Here is a 24,817-nt window from a genome sequence, read left to right on the forward strand (position 1 = left end):
AGAGCATCGCCTGGAGGCTTGCAGGTAAGCATAGCTCTCTGACACACACATACACTTGTACATAAAAGGCCCCACTCACAGCTTTTGCAACACTACCAGGGAGGTCACTTTTTATGGGGAAATATAACATATAGAGCCATCCTATCTTCATGATATGTGACTGGTTTGCCAGATGCAATGCATAACCTTTAGGCATGTCCCCTGTGACCTCCCAGAAAAAACTTGCTAAGAGCCAAGCCCCGCAGGTTTTTTCCCCTTACTTACCTGCTCCATGCCGCAGGACTTTGCCAAGCAAGAGGTCCAATCTTCCCCCATCTCCGTGGGGATGTCTAGACCTTCAGGCCCTGGGAACCTTCTTCTTCCATGAAGGATCCACTGTCCTGGGCCCATACAGCACCCTGGCAAACAGAAAACATTAGGCGCCCCAAAGGTTTTCTAAGTTCTGGGCCCAGGGTCCAGCTCTCTTAAAAAGAAAGCATTATGGGCTATACCCCAAGGGTTTGGGGTCCGGTTACTGACCACTTTAGCGCGCAGGCTTTTTTGGACAGAACCGGTAGCTCACCTAATCCCAAGGATGCGGAGGCAAGCTAAACCATGACTAACACCTAAGACACTGGCGTAAAAACTGAGGTACTCCTCCTATGGGAGGGGGTTATATAGGGAGGGGCATTTCCTGTTTGAAGATTGCCAGTGTCTACACCTGAAGGTACTCCATATAACCCATATAGTAATGAATGCCGCTCTGTGTCCCGTGATGTAACGATAAAGAAAATCAAAGATTATTATTTCTACACAGGATCATAAGTGGAACACTCTGTTTCTGCTTTATACTGCAAGTAAACAAACGGTACATAGACTTAAAGTGCACCTATTCATAAAAAATAAAATAGCATACCCTTTATACCAATTTACAGTCTTCACTTGGACATTATAATAGCAATAAGTAAGGTAAAACCTTGGTTTGAGAATGTTTTGCAAGACAAGATACATTTTTAAATTTTGACTTGGAATACAAGCAATGTCTTGATATACAAGTAGCGTCATGTCGCAAGTATAAAAAGAGAAGAGAGGCGCCCCTAGGTGTATCAATATGGTTTCATTTAATGAAGGTACAACATTAGGCAACTCACATGGTTGATGATTAAAACAGGCACATCTAAGTATTCAGGCATTCGGGGTAAAGCTGTTCACATAGACCAGTGTTTCCCAACTCCAGTCCTCAAGGCACACCAACAGGTCATGTTTTCAGGATTTCCCTCAGATGAAACGGCTGTGGTAATTACTAAGGCAGTGAAACTGATCAAATCACCTGTGCAAAATAATGGAAAGCCTGAAAACATGACCTGTTGGTGTGCCTTGAGGACTGGAGTTGGGAAACACTGACATGGACCATCCTCTGCTCCGCCATCGACGTCGTCCCTTCCACACTGCGATCCAGGAGCGGTTCAAATCGACAGCTTTACCCTAGATGCCTGCATACTTAGATGTGCCTCTTTTAATCAACCATGTGAGTTGCTAAATATTGTACCTTAATTAAATGTAACCACATTGCTACACTCAGAGGCTCCTCTCCTCTTGTATACTCTGCGGCTCCTACTGGATTTTGCTTCTAATCCCCTTGTGGAGACTTCCATTTGTGGATGAACATATTATGGTTACACAACCTATCACATTGCTATCATTTTTATATTGACTTTAAACTGAAGGACCTATAAATAAATGGTTGTGGAACAAATCATTTGAGTTTCCAATATTTCTTATGGAGAAATTTGGTTTGATATACAAGTGCTTTGGATTACAAGCATGTTTTTGGAACAAAATTAAGCTTGCAATCCAAGGTTTTACTGTACATACTTACCTCTGCACCCTTAGATGCCACTGCCTGTATTGTGACAAACCACGTCTGCTCTGAAGTAAATTTCCATGCAAGAAATGAGAGGTAAGCAGGCTGCAATTGTGGGACAGGATGTGCTCTCTCTCATAGAAATGCTCCTTACATATCTGAACTTTTGGCAAGAGATAAGTAGCCATTTTAAGGGCCTCAGTCAATGAGCTTTGGGCATTTTATTTATTTAATAATGAATGTTTGCAATCACCGTAAAATTATGTTCCTTGAATCTATTGAAGCACACAGGTCATTTTAAACCTTCGGGGTTATACTGCCACCTAGAGAATTTTTAAATGCTGGTAAACATAAAATTAGTTAGCCCAGGATAATCCCAGCTACTACCAGTATGCCTTCGTTTTGTAGCAAAGGAGTACCGAAAGCATGATCATAAGCAAAGAGGGATGGGAACTGTGTCCCTCAATGGACTTCAAGAAAAGGATTTTTCTGTGAGCAAAAGAAACCCATTTTCTTCTTACTAGTCCACTAAGGCACACAGGAATTCTTAAACCTTTGGAATGTTCAAAAGCAGTCTAATAGAGGGGTAGGCAACACAGGAGATAAACACCTGCCTGTAGGACCTCACGGCCAAAGCTGCCATCACATGAGGCCTGAACATTCACCTGATAAAACTTATAGAAGGGTTGAACAAAGGACCAGATAATAACCATGCAAAACTGGGGAATGGTAGCCTCAAAACCCAAGAAGTATTTACAGATCTTCGAGTATGTCTTGACAGAATTGGCGTACTCTAATAGGGAATCAATCTTTCTGAAAGAATAGCTGAGAGATTTTTACAGCCATTTTGCAGCCTGAACCAAAATGGAATGGAGGTTAAAAAGGCTAAACTACATTAGGTGGGAAGGAAGTTCTGGTCTTCGACATCACATTGTGCTAAACCAGAAACTATTCTTTGCAGAGGTAATAGCTACAATGAAGACCACATTGTGAGAGTACAGAAGTAAATTACTATATCAAGAGCAAAGACCTGACCCTTAAATGGTGCTGAGGGCCAAATGCTTCTCCAGATCCAACTTTAGCAAGAGGAGGATTTTTCCCATAGGCAACATGTCTTTTGTGCGCAATGATAAACCCTGTGAGAAAAACACTTCCTAGGTTTTTAACATCACCAAAATTTCAGATGTAGAGATGCCCCTGATTTGGCTTCAACAGTCATGCAGTTAAAATCAGCCACCATCAAGCGTATGCTAAAAAATATTTGTCCTTGAGACAGGAGACCTGTGAGGAAAAGGATATCAATTATCATGGTGTACAGATGCCACAAAGCCACAGTGCTTCCTGTACCTGGAGACAAAACAACGTGTTGAACCTGAAAGCCAGGAGATTCACATGTGGCCTCATGTGAGACACAGGTCTTGTAACAACTCTGGGTATATGGACCACTCCCTGCCTACTGAGAAAGCCTGCTTGGCAATGGTCCACACCAGGTATGTAAACGGCCGACAAGGTTTAACACAAAGTTCTACCCAGTACAGAATCCTGCTCTACCTCTCGGTGTGGCAAGATTTTTAGTTTCTCCCTGATGGCCAACATATGCCCACTGCCGAGGCCATGGTTCAACTAAACCAGAAGATCAGCATTTCCCCCCCTGACAGGACCGGGAGCTGGTCCCCGCTCTGTAACGAGCAATCGCGGGTGCCCGGCGGCGATCGAGCCCGCCGGGCACACGCACGGGAGTCGGGGGCGAGCAGGGGGCGCGCACGCGCCCCTAGTGGCCGCTCAAAGGGCCGCCGTATAGCTACGGGCTCTCGCCCAGGAGAGCCGACCTGCCGCCGTAGAATGACGGCGGCTGGTCGGCTAGTAGTTAATAGGTTCCTTTAAAGCTAGTGCATTGTTGTTTTACTTACCTTTTCCTTCGATTTCCCTTCTAAATGTTTTTTTTCTTTGTCTGAATTTCTCACTTCCTGTTTCTCCTCAGTAAGCTGTTCTGGCTGACCAATCCCCAGCCAGAACGGCTCGGATGATGGGGGCAAGCTTACTGAGGAGAAACAGGAAGTGAAAAATTAAGACAAAGAAAAAAAAAAACATTCAGAAGGGAAATCGAAGGAAAAGGTAAGTGAACCAACAATGCACTAGCTTAAAGGAACCTATTTAGAAAATAAAAAATGATCCTTTACAACCCCTTTAAGAGCAGAGTGGATTTTTTGCACATGAAGGGGGTATTGTTCTGTACTTGCTGCATCTTTAAATAAACAAATGTGTATGCACTGCGAAAATGAGAGATATATATATATATATATATATATATATATATATATATATATATATATATATATATATATATATATATTATATATATATATATATATATTCCCCCCCCCCCAAACGTTAAACATCTGCTACAATACAGCATGTGCCCGTGATCTGCTGACTGCCATCATCCATTTGTTTGATCATAGCTGAAGAATCAGATGATCCAACTGGCTACTCTGTATAACGGTTTAGACAATACATACTGTATGAGTTGTTGAGGTTCCCACTAGTTATGTTATTATAAATCATTATGATAGGTGCGCTTTAACTACTACTAACGAAATATGACCGTTGTTAGCTTTCATTAAAAACGTCAGAATTCAGAGCGATATCCAATTTGCAGCGTTTGCTCATGCACATGCCAAAAAAAAACACATCCTGAATAAATATAAAAGATCAGGTTAGATTAGGAATTGTGCAAAAATCGAAATATTAAAATCTTCCAAGCAGCATGAGTTTACCAGACTTTTCTATGAGCTTAAACAAAATGTTTGAAGAACTCCATAGCCCAAGTCACTTGTAAATTCATGTCCCCAAGAAAGAATTGAAATGGACCATATACTGTTCAGAAACGCTACAAATTCTATGTAGGTCCCTGAATTAAAGAAGTCTGGCAATAAGGGAAATTATCAGAAGCACAGACTCCATTATGGCTAAATGTTCAGTTGAAAAAAATTCCAACCAATGTTGCTTAATATGCAAACCCCAAAAGTTATAAAAACAAGCCAGGCCATGAGGGATTTAAAAAAGACCAGCAAACCTAAAGTAAAAGATGTTGGATTAATAAACCGCTAGAAAAAACAAATCCTTGCAGTTACATAAAAAATATTTATATAAAAAGCCAATTTTTACCGAAAAAAAAAAAAAGATTTTGGGAAACGAATTTGAACTACATACACTACCATCCTATCTAGTATTCACTACAGTGTCAATGGCAGTGTAGACTAGTATTTCTCAACTGCAGTCCTCAAGGCGCCCAAACAGGTCATGTTTTCAGGCTTGTCATTTTGCACAGGTGATTTGATCAGTTTCACTGCCTTGGTAATTACCACAGCCGTTTCATGAAAACATGACCTGTTGGGGCGCCTTGAGGACTGCAGTTGGGAAACACTGCTATAGACAACCTTCCTCTTCTCCAATATGGCTGATACTCACTGAAAGAGCTTCACATGAAATGATATATCTCAAGTGCTGCAAAGTTTACATGCTGTAGCTTTTTGTCAGCATACTTTTATACAGATTATATTTAGTGTCAGTAATGAATTTTGAAACATTCACTATAAATCAAAAGCAAATACATCATGTATAAGCTGGCCCACTACTCACTGGATACCAACCAACTAGAATGTGTCTTTAGGTGTTCACAAACCAAGCGAAAGCATGAGTTATGAGTGTTCCTGTTGAATACTACACACAGCCACATTTACAGCGCCTTGAAAAAGTATTCATACCCCCTGAATGTTTTTCACGTTTTGTCACGTTGCAACCAAAAACAAATGTATTTTAATGGGATTTTTGCCATAGACCAATACAAAGTGGCACATAATTGCGAAGTGGAAGAAAAATGATAAATGCTTTTCAATTTTTTTTTTTAGAAATGAATATCCTCCCCTCCTGAGTCAATACTTTATAGAACCACCTTTCGCTGCAATTATCAACTTTTGATAAAGGAGGAATAAACCTCTGAAACGCATTATCCCTCAGTTCACACAAAACACAAAGGCCACAAGGTAGACTCTGCTTGTGCAGGACACTGGTGAATTCCAGGCCGACAGCTGCCATTCTCTTCTATCCCCCCTAGCCAGCATCAGGGAGATGACAGGCTTAGCCTTGCAACCATTAAACTGCGTATAATCCTGTGGTGTTTTTCATCTGCCATTTATGCTGATTATCAAGATTTTAGCATGATCTCATGCTGCCATCTTTGTTGTTTAAGCTCCTTTGATTTTCACATATCTTTATCTGGCAAGCTGCAGGACCCTTGCATGTTGGAATGAAAATTTGTCCTCGCCATGCCGATACCATAGACTGTGTTGGGCTGGACCTTGTAGTGTGCTTTACTGGTGTGTGTGTTTATCCATTTACTAATTAGGTGACTTCTGGAGGCAACTGGTTCCACTAGATTTTAAAATTAAGGGCATCACAGTAAAGGGGGCTCAATACAAATGCACACCGCACTTTCAGATATTTATTTGAAAAGCCATTTATCATTTTCCTTTTACTTCACAATTATGTGCCACTTTGTGCTGGTCACAAAATCCCAGAAAAAATGTATGGTTTTGGTTGTAACATGACAAAATGTGGAAAATTTTAATGGGGTATGAATAATTTTTCAAGACACTGTACACTTTTGAAACCTTCACTGACTGTGGAAAATCTGTGCAGGCAACAATTAGACCATTAAAGTCACAATGGTCATACACAAGCATTATGCATTTCATCCTTACTCTTTTTCCTAAAGAAGAAATCTCACCAGAGGATAAAAAAAAATTGCTAAATCTAGTGCAGGAGCTGGAGAGGGTTATTGTGGGCTTGGATTTTTTTTAAGTGACCAGGTTGCTCACCAGAGTGATTATTCACAGCACGAGCTGCCAACAATTACAACTGTACTCTGTGTACCAAGTAGCCGACATGAGTACAGAACTGAAGCCTCAGTGAAATGCCCCCCCACTACTTTCTTTTAATAGTTGTCTGCAGCCGCTGCCTACCTTTATCAAGTTATAGGTAATCCAGTCTTCAGTGTATTAGTACCCCCTATTAGTGTCTTTGGGGGCTCCTGTTGGCTTAAGCCATTTGATAGAGACCTTTGTGAGTGGTTTTCCTTCCCTCTGATGTATATATTAATATCACATTACTGTTTGAAGGCCAGTTTCTGACTTACTAGTTTTGGCTTTATTTATGGTTTCTCCTTTTCCTCCTTTAGGGCCAGTTCACACTGGCGAAAGAAGTGGGACGGGGAAATAGAGTAGGGCCAGTTCACAGCAGACGCAGTTAAGTTCAGTTCGGTGTGCTTTTTTTTCTGCATAAAATGCACGCACAGTGTTTTCCATGTATACCAATGGCTCTAGTTCACATCATGCAGTCAGTTTCTGGTCAATTTCTGCATCAGAAATTGACTGCATGATGTGAACTAGAGCCATTGGAATACATGGAAAACACTGTGCAGAAAAAAAAATGCACACTGGCACTGGGCAGATCTGCATATTTTTGCAGCTTTCAAAGGTGGAGGGTGCTAGGATTGCACTAGCTGTATGCACACTGAACAGCAAAGGCTCAGTGCTGGCTGTAACACCATCAGAATGCCCATAATTTGGGCTTCAGCCTGGGGTGGAGCTACAGACTGCACAAACGGTAATAAGAAAGACCCCCCCCCCCCGGTACATGCGGAGGTCGGGTCCGCTCGGGGAGCGATCCGGGACGACGGCGCGGCTATTTGTTTTTAGTCGCGATCGCTCCCCGGAGCTGAAGAACGGGGAGAGCCATGTGTAAACACGGCTTCCCTGTGGCAGCGCATCGATCGGGTGATCCCCTTTATAGGGGAGATCCGATCGATGATGTCATTCCTACAGCCACACCCCCTACACTAGTAAACACACACACACAGTGATCCCTAAATGTTACAGCGCCCCCTGTGTTTAACTCCCAAACTGCAACTGTCATTTTCACAATAAAGAATGCAATTTAAATGCATTTTTTGCTGTGAAAATGACAATGGTCCCAAAAATGTGTCAAAATTGTCCGAAGTGTCCGCCATAATGTCGCAGTCACGAAAAAAAAATCGCTGATCGCCGCCATTAGTAGTAAAAAAAATAATAAAAAATAAAAAAATGCAAAAAAACTATCCCCTATTTTGTAAACGCTATAAATTTTGCGCAAACCAACCGATAAACGATTATTGCGATTTTTTTACCAAAAATAGGTAGAAGAATACGTATCGGCCTAAACTGAGGAAAAATAAAAATTTATATATGTTTTTGGGGGATATTTATTACAGCAAAAAGTAAAAAATATTGCATTTTTTTCAAAATTGTCGCTCTATTTTTGTTTATAGCGCAAAAAATAAAAACAGCAGAGGTGATCAAATACCACCAAAAGAAAGCTCTATTTGTGGGGAAAAAAGGACGCCAATTTTGTTTGGGAGCCACGTCGCACGACCGCGCAATTGTCTGTTAAAGCGACGCAGTCCCGAACTGTAAAAACCCCTTGGGTCTTTAGGCAGCAATATGGTCCGGGGCTTAAGTGGTTAAACAAAAATATATACACAAATACTATACTGGTTAGTATCTTCAAGTTATTACAAACCGTAAAATCTGTCCAGATAGCCCCTATATGTACACAGAGAGGCCCAAAAATAATTCAAAAGGGAAATGATGACCACTATGGTATCCAAACTAAACATTTGATGTAGGTATTAAACAATACTTTGATGGGCAATGAGAAGTGAAAGCTTAGAAAGTGGCATCTAGTGTCTAGCAAGATGTCAGCAATGAGTAGACAATACCTTGCACAAAATATGCTAGCAACCTGGCAGGAGCAAATAAGACATATTATGCATTTTCAGACCCAATTATAGAATTATTAAAAACAGAAATAATAATGTATGTAAGCAATTAACACCGTATTTCAAAAGCACAAATAAAATAGCCTGCATTGTACTGTCAACACATATGTAGGGAAAAATACATTGAAAAAAAAAAAAATGACTTGGCAGGTAAACACTAATGATACTTGGAATCTTGATTCATTTGGCTTACACAACACACACATTCAAGTCAACATAACAATCACTATGCGACACCCTTATCTGTATGATCGACAGCCATTTATATTCCCATGTTAAAATCAAGATAACTCTATATATTCATTAGCATTAGCAAAATTCACTATACCATATCTAGATGGTTTTTGCATGGAGAAAGATAACTGCATCCCAGATCCTAGAAGAAAGGGGAAATAATGGCATGATTTACATAGTCACTTGGTACCCATCATTACATAATTACTGGCAAGATAACACTGATGGCTGCAAGTAGCGTGAAATAAAAGCACATTCCAGAGATTGAGGCAAGAATCGGTTGCGGAGATGCTCAGTGGATGCTCTGATAATATGCAAAAGGATAACTAAGTTATTAAAACACCATTAAGTTCTTGCACAGATGCCACATCTGCATCCATTTTTAAAACAATCACACAATTAGAGAGGCAATGTAGCCTGGGAACCGTTTTCTGCGACTTATGCTTTAATCTAAGCAATGCTCAACACAACCACACATTACAAAGCTAGACGTGTTTCTGCCAGCACAGCAAAATGCATACGCTGCTTATACTACTCATAATAAAAAAGCCCAGATGTTAGAGGCTTGGGTGACCCAGAAACAGCTGCATGGCAAGGAAGGTGTTAAATGGAAATCCTAGGTCACCTTGCTGGAATGAATAAAGGAGAGTTTCTCTTGCAATGAGCTTCAGAAGGAAAAAAATACAGTCAATGATGAAGACTTCAAAGCAGCTTCTCCTTTCCAAAGAACTTCCACAGGATGTTTTATATTTGCAATTCTTGATTTTTGGCGAAGTCTTCTAGCTAATATGAGGTACAACTGTGACTTCCCCCCCCCCCTCCCCCCAACTGAACAGGGGAGGTATGGCACAGTGCTATTTTTGGAGCGCCTTTGAAGATAAAGCCATGGCTGCAGCACAAATAAAACAAGGCCCGCGGGGAGCCAAAGCCTCAGGCCTGCATGGTTTGCTACAGATGTACAGCAGTACTGTACTGATTTATATGAATAGTAGAATGTCAGAAACCTGCTCTTACATGGGGGTCTGTAGATCATAAGGCGCTGACACAAATAGGATCTTCTTCTGAACGTAATCATGTTTCAGAAGAATCAAACTGCTATACACAGCAAAATTTCAATTGGATATTCACCACAAATATGGCAACCAGTGATATCTGCAGCACAGGTTAGCAAATGAACATAAGAATCCGAGATGTGCTAGTTAATATGAGCCTCTTGTTCTTCAGTTATTATATTATATCTGTTAATAATCAAAAATATACAGTGGATATAAAAAAAAAAAAAAAAAAGACAAAGATGAAATCATTTCAGAACTTTTTTCACCTTTAACCACTTAAGGACCGCCGCACGACGATAGACGTTGACAGTATGGCACTGCTGGTCACAAAGGCGTAAATGCACGTCCCCTTTAAGAACCTAGCCTTGGGGCGCGACCCGGTTCCGAAGCTCCGTGACCGGGCCCCGATCGCCGCCGGTGTCCCGCGATCGGGTCACAGGAGCTGAAGAACGGGGAGAGGCAAGTGTAAACAAACCTTCCCCGTTCTTTTCTGTGGCAGTATCAGTGATCGTCTGTTCCCTGTCATAGGGAACGACGATCAGTGACGTCACACGTCCAGCCACGACTCCCTTCAGTAAGAAACACATTAGATCACACTTAACCCCTACAGCGCCCCTTAGTGGTTAACCCCTTCACTGCCATTTTAACAGTAATCAGTGCATTTTTATAGCACTTTTTCGCTGTGAAAATGGTCCCAAAAATGTGTCAAAAGTGTCCGATGTGTCCGTCATAATGTCGCAGTCATGAGAAAAATTTTTTTTTTGAAAATTGTCACACTATTTTTGTTTATAGCGCAAAAAATAAGAATCGAAGGAGATGATCAAGTACCACCAAAAGAAAGCTCTATTTGTGGGGACGCCAATTTTGTTTGGGAGCCACGTCGCACGACCGCGCAATTGTCAGTTAAAAAAGGGCCAGGTCCTTAACCTGCATAATGGTCCAGGTCTTAACCGGTTAATGTGACCTATAAACTGTACAACTCAATTGAACAACTAAAATCTTTAGGTGGAGGGAAGTGAAAAAAATAAAATAAAAATATGGGTGCATGAGTGTGCACACCCTTAAACTAATATATTGTTAAATCTCCTTTTGATTTTATTACAGCACTCAGTCTTTTGGGGTATGAGTCTATCAGCATGGCACATATTGACTTATATTTTGCCCACTCTTCTTTAAAAAAATAAATAAAAATAAAAAAAACACTCCAATCCGGTCAGATTGCGAGGGCATCTCCTGTGCACAGTCCTCTTCAAATCACAGATTTGCAATCTAATTCAGGTCTGGGCTATTGTTGAGCCATAACAAAACTTTAATCATCTTCTGGTGAAGTCAATTAATTTGTCGACTTGGATGTATGCTTTGGGTCGTTGTCACGCTAAAAGATGAAGTTCCTCTTCGTGTTCATGCTGCTGCCACCACCATGCTTCACTGTGGGTATGGTGTTTTTTTGGGGATGTGCAGTGTTTGTGCTAAACATATCTTTTGGAATTATGGCCAAAAAGTTCAACCTTGGTTTTTTCATCAGATCATAACACACTTTCCCATATGCTTTTGGGAGACTTTAGATGTGTTCTTGCAAAATTTAGCTGGGCTTGGATTTTTTTCTTCGTAAGAAAAGGCTTTTGTCTTGCCACTTGCCATAGCCCAGACATATGAAGAATACGGGAGATTGTTGTCACATGTACCACAGCCAGATAATCCTGCAGCTCCTTTAATGTTTCCTGTAGTCCTCTTGGCAGCCTCCCAGACCTGTTTTATTCTCGTCTTTTCATCAATTTTGGAGGGACGTGCAGTTCTTGGTAATGTCACTGTTATGCCATATTTTCTCTACTTGATGACTACCGTCTTCACTGTGTTCCATGGTATATCTAATGCCTTGGAAACTTTTGTACCCTTCTCCCGACTGATACCTTTTAACAATGAAATCCTTGTGATGCTTTGGAAGCTCTCTGTGGACCATGGATTTTGCTGTAGAATGCGACTAAGAAAATGTCAGGAAAGACCTACTAGAACAGCTGAACTTTATTTGGGATTAATCAGAGGCACTTTAAAAATGATGGTAGGTGTGTACCAACTCCTATTTAACATGAGTATGAATGTGATTGTAACTGTGTTCAAAATTAATAAAGCAGCCCCAGCTTTAAGAGGGTGTGCACACTTATGCAACCACATTATTTATATTTTTCAATTGAGCTGTACAGTTTATAGTTCTGAAGTTAATTTATTTGTCTTTTTTTTTACATCACAGAAACCAGACATTTTAACAGTGGTGTGTAGATTTTTTATATCCATTGTACCTATTCAAATTGTTAGTCAAAAAGTAAACTTTAAATAAAGACTAGTATCATGAAGAGAAGCTCCAGAAGGACTGGCTTAAGTGATCAAGTGTTAACAATCGGATGAATAAAAAAAAAATATATATATAATATTTCACACTTCTACAAATGGCTAAAATTTTAAACCCAAAGAATGTCCATGCAAAAGGACCATTTCCTGTCTGGACCAGACTAATCATTGTTTAACCCTAAAATCCCATTAATCCTGCTGGTCATCATTTGGATGATAAAACTAAAAAACGAATGTAACAAAAAGTTTACTCCATAGTGCAGGACCAGGGCAAACGTTTTAAAGGTTAACAATTCTATTTGCTTGTTATAGCCTAAAGTACTTTACTGAATAAGCCTCCTTACACTGACTAACTCAGAATCTTATGATCCATTTAGATCGATTCTACAGGTAAAAAATAAATACAAATTTTACTATAAAAAGAAAATGTCATAAAGAGGACTTGTGCATTAGCAGCATATAAGATGGCCTTACCTGGAGGAGGGATTAGCGGAGGGGCAGTGCTGACATTTGGGGGAGGTGGAAATAATGGAGGTGGAGGGAGATGAGTGGGAGGAGCACCAGGAGGGAAAAATGGTGGTGGCGGCTTGATGAAATTATCCACTTCTGAAGGAGACTGCTGCTCTGTGACTACCTGTAAAGATAAAATAAATAAATAATAAAAAAAAAACAACAAGCTATTGAAATTCAATAGCAAAGAGATTACATGCCTTTCAGAACTAGACAATTGAAAAAAAAATAATAATTTAAGGTGATTCTTGGGCAAATGTTTTATTTTTTTTAAAACAAACATGTCATACTGACCAGCTTTGTGCAATGGTTTTGCACTGAGCACTGAGCGAAGTTTTAGAAAATAGGCCGACAAAACATTCATTACTACTACATTATTATAGGATTTATATAGCACCAACCAGAGGGCCCTGCTCGTTAGAGCTCACAATCTAGGGAGGGTGAAGTCATACAAAAAAAGAATAGCTGTGAGGGAGGAGCTGATGAAGAAAATAAAAGTACAGTTGTTTGGTGAAGGTGGGATAGGCGTCTCTGAAAAGGATGGTTTTCAGGGATCGTCTTAAAGTAGACAGAGTAGGAAATAGTCTGACAGATTGGGGTACGGAGTTCCATAGAATGGGAGAGGCTCTGGAAAAGTTATGGAGCCAAGCATGGGAGGAGGCAACAAGAGCTAGAGTAGGTCGTCTTGGGAGGAACAAAAAAGATGGTTGCCTCCATCGAGCCAATGCAGGGATCAAGAGAGCCATAAAGTGATCACGCCTTAATACAGACATGTGACGCATCCTACAGCTGATGCGGTCACATGATAAACAGCAGCCAATCAAGGCCCCAGAGGGCTATATAAGGACGCCGGGGAGACTGAATGGCGTCATTCTTTCTCCCCAGCACGTCAGCTGTGGAGTTCAGACAGACTTGACCCGTGGCACCCTTGGAGGTACCCCTTGGATGAAAACACCTCTCTGGAGAGCCATCTTTTATGTCAAGTAAGTAGCAATTGTTCCAGCATGCATCTCTTTTTGATACATGCCTGCTCCTCCACTCTTCAAACTTGTGGGCTAATACTGCAATATATTTTCCTTTAGACCTAATATCACGCCATTAACCACTTCCATACCAGGTACTTACGCAGCTTCCCGCCCAAGCCAATTTTCAGCTTTCAGCACTGTCGCACTTTGAATGGCAATTGCGCGGTCATGCTACACTGTACCCAAACAAAATTGGCGTCCTTTTTTCCCCACAAATAGAGCTTTCTTTTGGTAGTATTCGATCACCTCTGCGATTTTTTTTTTTTTGCGCAACAACTAAAAAAAGGCTGAAAATTTGGAAAAAAAATTACGTTTTTATTTTTTTCTGTTAATTTTTTTGTAAATAAGTTTTCTCTTTCAATTACGGGCACTGATATGGCGGCACTAATGGGCACCGATGAGGTAGTACTGACGGGCACAGATGAGGTGGCACTGATTGGCGGCGCTGGTATGCGACACTGATGGGCACACATAGGCGGCACTCATGGGCACACATAGGCGGCACTGATGGGCACACATAGGCGGCACTGATGGGCACACATAGGCGGCACTGATGGGCACACATAGGCGGCACTGATGGGCACACATAGGCGGCACTGATGGGCACACATAGGCGGCACAGATGGGCACACATAGGCGGCACAGATGGGCACACATAGGCGGCACAGATGGGCACACATAGGCGGCACAGATGGGCACTCATGGGCGGCACAGATGGGCACTCATGGGCGGCACAGATGGGCACTCATGGGCGGCACAGATGGGCACTCATGGGCGGCACAGATGGGCACTCATGGGCGGCACAGATGGGCACTCATGGGCGGCACAGATGGGCACTCATGGGCGGCACAGATGGGCACTCATGGGCGGCACAGATGGGCACTCATGGGCGGCACAGATGGGCACTCATGGGCGGCACAGATGGGCACTCATGGGCGGCACTGATGGATACTTATGGGTGGCACAGATGGGCACTGATAGGTGGGCACTGGGCATGGATGGGCACTGTGGGGTGGCACTGATGGACACTGGGGTGGCACTGATGGACACTGGGGTGGCGCTGATGGACACTGGGGTGGCGCTGATGGACACTGGGGTGGCGCTGATGGACACTGGGGTGGCGCTGATGGACACTGGGGTGGCGCTGATGGACACTGGGGTGGCAGCACTGATTTTAGCCAGGTTGCCAGTCAGTGCCCATTTGTGGGCACTGACTGGCATCTTTTTTTTTTTCTTTATGCTTTTTTTTTTTTTTTTTTTTTAGACTTTTTTTTTTTTTGCCCACCCTGGTGCTCCAGGGTGGGCATCCCTGGTGGTCCAGTGTGGCGATCCGAGGGGGGGCTGCGCTGATAAACAATCAGCGCTAACCCCCCCTGTCAGGAGAGCCGCCGATCGGCTATCCTCTACTCGCGTCTGTCAGACGCGAGTGAGGAAGAGCCATCGACGGCTCTTCCTGTTTACATCGTGATCAGCCGTGATTGGACACGGCTGATCACGTGGTAAAGAGTCTCCGCCGGAGGCTCTTTACCGAGATCGGAGATGCAGGGTGTCAGACTGACACCCCGCATCACCGCGATGCGCGCCCCCACGGGCGCGCGCGGCATGAAATCCTGCAGGACGTTCTAGAACGTCCTGTCAGGATTTCATAACCACTTCCCGGACGTAAATCTGCCATAGGCCGGGCGGGAAGTGGTTAAAGGAACACTAAAGGTTCGTTTTTCATTAGATCAATTGATTGCTGTAAGCAAGAGCATTTAAATATCACTTACCTCGTTTTTCCTTTTGACCTCCAAAATACAGTAATCCAGGTTTGAAAATGCCATTTCCTGTCACTCCTCTTCTTGCTTTCCACCAGCATCTGATCCGTTTTGCATGGTGGAAAGCAGAATGTGCTCACCCCCTCCCTATGACTACAGCCCTGCGTGAAGATGCTCTCTTATCCCTCACAGGCATGGAGGCTAAGCCTAATGGGAACTGTAGTTCCCATTAGGTCGTGATGTAGCAAGAATGAATGTGCACCGCAAACCAGGAAGTTAGTGAGAATAATGATTCAGGAGTGACGGAGGTGAATAAAATAGCTCGATTTCAACAGGTATCAAACTAGTTATAATGCAAAACATTACTTTTTACTTTATTAGCTACTGTCAGACTTTAATTTAAGAGGAAAATATTTTTGTCTTTACAACCCCTTTAACATTGGACTCCCGTTCCTAGTCTCCGATGAGACAGGTTTGGAGACCCATTTTTGATTGGAGAGACGGATTGGTTCAGGACCTTGGCAGCGTGGTGGTTGCTGGGGAATGGAATGGATGCACACTTACAGTGATTAAGTGAGTTGTGTTTGCGCTTTTTTTGTGAATATGTTGATATTATTGGATAGGATTAGTTTTCTGTTTCTACTCTATTCAATTTATTTATTTAGATATCAAAGACACAATATGATATCCCTGTTGAAGATCAAATTGTACATTTTTGGTTTGAAATGCATCGAATGAGCCACTTTTTATGATATGATACTGTATTATGTAATTTTCTACACTTGTATAGATTAATTTTAATATATATATATATATATATATATATATATATATATATATATATATATATATATATATATATATATATATATATATATATATATATATATATATATTTTTTTTTTTTTTTTTTTTTTCGTTGCCCACATAATCCCAACCCTAGAGGTTTTCACACTTGAAATTTTCAAGGGATGATGGCAACCACATGGTCATCTGTATAGGCTGGTTTATTGCCGATATTTTGAGATTAGGATAGTGATGCAGCTGGGGGCAGAGTTGTGGATGGCTTTGTAAGTTATTGTGAGCATTATTATTATTATTATTATTATACAGGATTTATATAGCGCCAACAGTTTGCACAGCGCTTTACAACATCAGGGAAAACAGTACAGTTACAATACAATTCAATACAGGAAGGATCAGAGGGCCCTACTCGTTGAAGCTTACAATCTATAAGGGAGGGTCAAGTGGAACAAAGGGTAGTAGATTTGGGGGGTGATCAGATGGACAAAATTAAAATACAGTTGTAAGATGTGGGTAGGATAGGCTTCTCTGAAGAGGAGGGTTTTCAGGGATCCTCTAAAAGCTAGTAGAGAAGGAGATAGGACGGATAGTTTGGGGTAAGGAGTTCCATAGGCTTGGAGAGGCTCTGGAAAAGTCCTGTAGACGAGCATGGGAGGAGGTGATGAGAGAGCTAGAGAGCAGGAGGTCTTGAGAAGAACGAAGAGAACGATTAGGTTGGTGAGCATCTTGAATTGTGAGCAGAAGCTAGTGGAGGGATTGGCAGAGAGGGGAAGAAGACACTGAGCAATTGGAAAGTTGGATGAGTCTGGCAACAGCATTCATGATGGACTGATTGTGGGGGGGGGGGGGGGGGTGCATTACACCATCTACTTCAAACGGTTAGCCCCTTTGTCATTCTGTTGCTTTGAAATTTACAAATGTTTGATAAAGCAAGAGAACATTAAAATGACTGCAGTGGAGCTAGGAGTGAGAAACCCCAGAACAACCAGTATTGGGTGATCTAACATTTCCAACCCAAACAAAATGACTTCCCTTCAAATTATTCTGTAGCACACAAATATTAAAAGGACTACTCAACTGTACCAATATATTGTTCCACAGTCCAACGATGCGGGTGCACGAAGCCCCGCTCCTCTCCGCCGAGCCAGCATTGTTACTGTGGGCACCCACGCAAGCCATGCTGCATGCTATGATTGTCCGGGCAACCTTCTGGGACCTGTGATGTGTCCCAGAAGATTGAAGGGAGTGATCTTCCTTCCGGTGCCAGGGAGGAAGTGGAAGCTGGGTGACCGTAAAAACAGGGTACCCACTAGGGCTGCGCATCTTCACTCGTCTCACGATTCGATGCGATTACGATTATCAAGTCCACGATTCGATTCGATTCGGCGATGCATCACGATGCATCACGATTACCGACGAGCTCTCACTTCCGCTTGGGCCGCCTAGGTGGCCCTTCCTCCCCGCAATCTTCTGAGACACATCACAGGTTCCAGAAGATTGCCCAGCTATGCAGGACAGCGCAGTGAGACATGTGCACCTGGCTGTGAAGCTGCAAGCTGTCACAGCCGGATGCCCACAGAAGTATTGCCAGCGCCGTGGACAGAATGGAGTGTTCGGGTGGCAACATCGCTGGATTGTGGGACAGGTGAGTGTCTTTTTATTAAAAGTCAGAAGATACTTTTTTTTGTAGCTGCTGACTTTTAATATTTTTTTTTACTGAACTCTGCTTTTAAATAAAAATAACCTCACTCCCTTAAAGTGGAGTTCCACCCAAAAGTGGAACTTCTCCTTTAAGCACTCCTCGCCCCCTGACATGCCATATTTGGCATATCATTTTTTTTTGGGGGGGGGGGTCCTCTTTTTAGTGGGACTTCCTGTCCTGGCTGCCTAGGTGACTCCTTCTGTCGCCCTAGGTGGCCCCTCCATGCCAGCGATCTTCTGGGACACAGGTCCCAGAAGTTTGGCTGGCCAATGGCAGATCACAGTGCGCGCCTGGCCATGAAGCCGTAAGCTATCATGGCCGGGTGCCCACAGTAGATATGATGGCATTGAGGAGAGGAGCGGGGAAAGGTATGGGGCTCTGTGCGGTCGCATCGCTGGACCGTGGGACAAGTAAGTGTCGGTTTAATAAAAGTCACCAGCTACACTTTTGGTAGCTGCTGACTTTTACTAAACTAAAAAGCAGTGGAACTCCACTATAAAAAGTGATTAGTGCACTACAGGGTACAGGAATATACAAATGTGGCTGCTGGGAGGTCTGGAGGGATTATAATTCACAGCAAGTTCCCTGTACTGTCTGTGTTGAAATTTGAATGTGAAAAAAAGGGGAGGTACAGCGCAAAAAAATAATGTAAAAATTGAAAACCTGCACATGAGGCGCAGGTTGATATGTTAGTGGTAATGAATTGATGACACTAGAAAAAACAAATATATATAATCAATGGTTATTGGATGTAACATATGAAGGATAAACCCAATAATTATGACATATAGCTGGGAAATCTTCAGATAGTGCAAGAAAAAATTCTCTCAACAATACGTGCCAAAAGATGAAATCAATCAAAGAAATCCAAATAAATATGGTGACGTATGAGTGGGTGAAAAAAATCCACAAATAATGATCAAGTGAAAAGCTGTTGAATTATGTTGCCAGTATATAATCAATGGTATAATCATATATATAATCAATAGTTATTGGATGTAACATATGAAAGATAAACCCATAATTCAACAGCTTTTCACTTGATCACTATTTGTGGATTTTTTTCACCCACTCATACGTCACCATATTTATTTGGATTTCTTTGATTGATTTCATCTTTTGGCACGTATTGTTGAGAGAATTTTTTCTTGCACTATCTGAAGATTTTCCAGCTATATGTCATAATTATTGGGTTTATCCTTCATATGTTACATCCAATAACCATTGATTATATATATTTGTTTTTTCTAGTGTCATCAATTCATTACCACTAACATATCAACCTGCGCCTCATGTGCAGGTTTTCAATTTTTACATTAGTTTTTTGCGCTGTACCTCCCCTTTTTTTCACTTAGCTTTAAATTTGTATCTATAATTTTTGGTACCTGGCAGCACTTTTTCTGTATTCTGCGCAGTGTTTTTTTCTACTAGAAAAAGTTTTTCCTGTGTTGAAATTTCCCTGACTTCCCAAGTTCGCACATTCCAGCACACTAGGAGTTAACACAATGGAATGTGCGAACTTAGGCCACCAGAGAAATGTCAACATAGAGCACATGGAGGAGGAGAAAGAATACTGCTGTAATTAAGAATCCCCTATTTGCAATACATGCCGTTCTAAACCATTTAATGGCCACTGCTGCATGTGCTGTTTAAAATATATACAGTCAGCTTCTCATACCTTCGTTTCTGTGTGTGTGCTGCTCTCTGTATTTCCGCACATGTGACTGTCCTGTCGGGCCCGCCTCTCACCACTCGTTCTCCTCTTTCCCGACTTCAGTGGGAGTTCTCAGCCCCGCCCACCGACTGTACTATAGCTATCAGATGAGAAGAGAGGCGGGCGGGGCTGAGACGTAGGAGGTGAGAGGCGGGCCGGAGCTAACATGAGAGGATTCCGGAATATACAGACAGCAATATAAGTATGAAACACTGTGTATTTTAAAAAGTACATGCAGCAGTGGCCATATAGTGTATTATAGCGGCATTTAATGCAAAATGGGTATTTTATTAGACGCGCTCGGAGCGATCTCCCGGGAGGGGCGGGGCAAGTCGGGATGACGTCACCCGACATCGATTATTGGGGCCACATGCATCGATGCCGAATCGGGGGCCCCCGAATCGCGATGCATCGATTATATTCAACACCCCTAGTACCCACTCCTCCCCCAAAAAAATGACAGTGGGGTCATCTACACTTAAAGCGGAAGTCCGCTTTAAACAAATATGAAAACACTTATGTTTCACAATTTAAACATTTGCCATTACTGTGCCAAGAAAATTTGCTTTGTCATTTGAATATCAGAAACGAGAACACAAAGATCCTTTTGCTCATACTGCTGAATGTGCTGCGATCACACAAAGAAAGGAGGCCGCTTCATTTGTAAGTTATGAGCACACCATGGAAAGCCGCCAAAGGAAACACTTCCCTCAGTATCGAAATTCACAAAAGCAAGCAGTTCTCTCTCGTTTTAAGGTTAATTGAACCACACTTACAAAAGGAAAGTCTCATATATCAGAGAGCATTTGCAAATCAAGAACATTACTTCCTTTCCTACGCTTTCACAGCTTTCGGTCTTCAGAATTTTTTGAACAGGTAACGGACCACTGACTGAGTATTGCATACAAATTGCAGAATAAAAAACACAATGAAAGTTTTATAGGATATGATAAGACAGCCGATTGTGAGCTTCATATATAAAAGCAGATGGTTTCCATTGACTAGAAATGCTCAAATGACTTGACTATTCCCAAGCCACATATTTCAATTCAGAAACGTTGGCTACTTTTAAATTTCAAAGCGGACCAGTCTTGGTCATCTGATAAGCAATACTACACAATGCCCACCATTATGAGTTCAGCACAATTCTTCCACACTCTGATACTTGCAGGGTATGAACACATAAAAACAAATAAAACAACTGTAAAAAGGACCTTAGGAACTTTATCCAAACCACGCTTTTAATTTACTAAAGAAAGATTGGCCTTTTCTGGGTTGCAATTAGTCTTTAACACCTTCTCGCCCGGCCTATTGTAAAATAACAGCCGAATGGGAGAACCGTTTTGAGAGGACATCATATGACTTCCTCCTGGGATCGGGCCACGCTCCGGCGTGATGTGACACCCACCGTGTCCACCAGACAATGTTAATGACAGATCACTGTACCAGCCCATTGCAGGGCCGCTATGGCCAATCATAGCAGACCACATGAGTTGTACAGAATGAAAGGCTTTGACACATGCTTTGTACACCAATGTAATGAGCTCTACGATAGGCCCTGTCTGTACCATGTGAAGACTGTGACCAATCACAGCACATCTGCACCATGTGATTAACTGTGGCCAATCACAGCTATATGCAAAAGTAAAAACTGAATAAAAAAAAAAAAAAAAGTTGCTTAAAAATTAGACAGACAGACAGACAAATCTATCTATCCACACACACACCTTTGTAAATATTTTATTATATCTTTATGTGACAACACTGAAGAAATGACACTTTGCTACAATGTAAAGTAGTGAGTGTACCGCTTGTATAACAGTGTAAATTTGCTGTCCCCTCAAAATAACTCAACACACAGCCATTAATGTCTAAACCGCTAGCAACAAGAGTGAGCACACCCCCAAGTGTCCAAATTGGGCCCAATTATCCATTTTCCCTCCCCAATGTCATGTGACTCAATAGTGTTACAAGGTCTCAGTTGTGAATGGGGAGCAGGTGTGTTAAATTTGGTGTTATCGCTGTCACTCTCTCATACTGGTCAATGGAAGTTCAACATGGCACCTCATGGCAAAGAACTCTGAGGAGCATGGTGGCCAAGACCATACAGCGGTTTAACAGGACAGGTTCCACTCAAAACAGGCCTCGTCATGGTCAACCAAAGAAGTTGAGTGCACGTGCTCCAGATGTGGTCTTTGGGAAATAGACGTACGAGTGCTGTCAGCATTGCTGCAGAGGTTAATGGCTAATTGGGCCCAATTTGGACATGTTCACTTAGGGGTGTACACACTTTTGTTGACTAGATTAGACATTAAATAGTTGTGTGTTATGTTGAGGGGACAGCAAATTTACACTGTAATACAAGCTGTACACTCACTACTTTACATTGTGGCAAAGTGCACATGAAAAGATATAATAAAATATATTATTTACAAAAATGTGAGGGGCGTACAGACTTGTGAGAAAAAAAAAATGTGTGTATATATATATATATGTATATATATATATATATATATATATATATATATATATATATATATATATATATATATATACATACACACACACACACACACACACACACATACATATATATACATACACACACACATATATATACATACACACACACACACACACACACCGCACAAATTCCTCAAATAAATATATATGAGGAATTTACCGTCTCCGGACAGGGCATAGGTTGCCGCTACGATTAACTGGCTTCGGCTGCGACATCACGGCACCCTGGACAGGCAAGTGTCCATTTATTAAAAGTCAGCAGCTGCTCTTAGGCCCCTTTCACACGGGCGGACCGTATGTCTGCTTTTTCATCCATCCATGTACGGATGAAAAAGGGACATACATTGGTCCCTATGAGATCGCGGGTGTCAGGGGAGAGCGGAGAAAAGACAGGGCGGTCCCTGCACTGTGTACGGGGACCGCCCTGTCATCCGCCAGCTCAGTGGGGATCAACGGAGCGATCCCCGCTGAGCAAGCGGAGGTTCACGGGAAGGATCATTACTGATGTGAAAGGGCCCCTACTGTTAAAAAAAAAAGAAAAAAAAGTCAGCAGCTGCAGTATTTGTAGCTGCTGGCTTTTAATTTTTTTTAGGCAGACCTCCGCTTTAAGAGTAGCTACAACAGTTTGGACATTGCCAGTATAATAAACTCTCTTAAAACATTTCCTGTGATGTGGAGAGATAAAATTCAAGGCTTCACATAAGGGGGTTTGCCAAAGACAACTGTTCACATAACACTTATAAGATGGGAAATTTCAAATTTTCAGTATTGCAGTTTAACTATTTAAAGTGGGTATTTGATCAGCATCCAAACTAGTAAATATTAATACACTTTGTAGCTGCAGACTTTTAACGGAAAAATGTGCGGAACTCCGCTTTAAGACAAAAAAAAAAAAAAAAATGAAAAGAACCTTACTCCAGGATTCTCTACACTTTACAATAATTACAGCCCAGTTTGTATCGGTCGGTTAGGCATTTACACTATATTGTTGCTCGTAAATCATTACAATTAGTTCAGAACATATTTGGACAGTTTGTGTTCCTGATTGATTGACAGGAGAATTTGCTCTTATAAAAACAAGGAAGAGAGCAAAACATGTAAAATGAGGAATCTCGCAGGACAGACTTTCAAGGCAATTATTTTTACCTGCAAAATCATGTGCATATATTATTTTTACAATGGAGTCTGCAAAGCATTGCACCCACGATCAGCAGATCGCAAGTGCAATGTCAGACTCCTGCAGACACTCAGAACAGCCGTTTGCTCGTACCTCCTGTACAGGCAGACAGTTACTGAAGAGCAGGAAGATTCAATGAACTACAAAGGGTGCTTACCAGAGCCCTTACAGCTGAATGAAAACCACTGCTACTGTCACAATAGGGGATTGGGGTTGGGGAGTGAGCAGGGCTACTGCATTAGTAACATGATACACCCTGAAAATGAACGGAACATTTAACGTGTTACTAATGGGGAACTTATCCTTTCAAAGCTCCTAAACATCACTTTCAAATCATAAGAACCACATGATATACACACCTGGATGTTGCTTTCATTAGCACCCCGCCGCCTCCCTTCTACTCGTGTTATGGTGGTTGTTTGTCCAATCACATCGATTGTGCCCGAGAGTTTTCTAATGTAAATATAAGAGGAAATACAATTATTTGCAAAAGATACTGCATTTTATTTACAAGAAGTGATGACTGGTTCACAATAGTACAATTTCAGATGCGACTGCTATCCCGCAACAATGGAAATCACATCATTTTCAATGGTGCCAATGCACAGCAATGCAGTGCATTTTTTGAAAAGGTACATGTGCTACTTTGGAGCTGGTGCAGCATGATTTTAGTCCCATAGACACCAACAGAAATGCATTAAAAACAAATCTAAAAGTAATGTACAGGTGTTTTTAGTGCATTTTTTGTTAAGCTTTGTGCATAAAATCCAGCTTCCTATCCAAAAAATAAAATACGAATGGCACGTACAGGCATATGTATGTAATCACGGCTTCCCCGTGCTTCACTGTGGCGGCTGCATCGATCGTGTGATCTCTTTTATAGGGAGACACGATCGATGATGTCAGACCTACAGCCACACCCCCTACTGTTGTAAACACACACTAGGTGAAACATAACTCCTGCAGCGCCCCCTGTGGTTAACTCCCAAACTGCAACTGTAATTTTCACAATAAACAATGCAATTTAAATGCATTTTTTGCTGTGAAAATGACAAAGGTCCCAAAAATGTGTCAAAATTGTCCGAAGTGTCCGCCATAATGTCGCAGTCACGAAAAAAATCGCTGATCGCCGCCATAAGTAGTAAAAAAAAAAAAAAAAAATGCAATAAAACTACCCTCTATTTTGTAAACACTATAAATTTTGCGCAAACCAATCGATAAACGCTTATTGCGATTTTACCAAAAATAGG

General features: G+C 41.7%; 1 protein-coding gene across 3 annotated transcripts in view; it reads right to left on the reverse strand.

Annotated features, from left to right (window-relative positions):
- FIP1L1 (factor interacting with PAPOLA and CPSF1) overlaps positions 1–24,817 on the reverse strand; it is a 115,007-nt gene that overhangs the window by 62,757 nt on the left and 27,433 nt on the right. For all 3 annotated transcript variants that reach the window (XM_040334868.1, XM_040334860.1, XM_040334853.1), the window contains exons 9-11: positions 23,927–24,020; positions 12,830–12,989; positions 9,049–9,096 (exon numbers count right to left, since the gene is read on the reverse strand). In XM_040334868.1, coding sequence (XP_040190802.1) covers positions 9,049–9,096; positions 12,830–12,989; positions 23,927–24,020 — 302 coding nt within the window. The remainder of the gene's footprint in view (positions 1–9,048; positions 9,097–12,829; positions 12,990–23,926; positions 24,021–24,817) is intronic.

The sequence above is a fragment of the Rana temporaria genome, chromosome 1, assembly GCF_905171775.1.
Source record: "Rana temporaria chromosome 1, aRanTem1.1, whole genome shotgun sequence".
Lineage (NCBI taxonomy): Eukaryota > Metazoa > Chordata > Amphibia > Anura > Ranidae > Rana > Rana temporaria.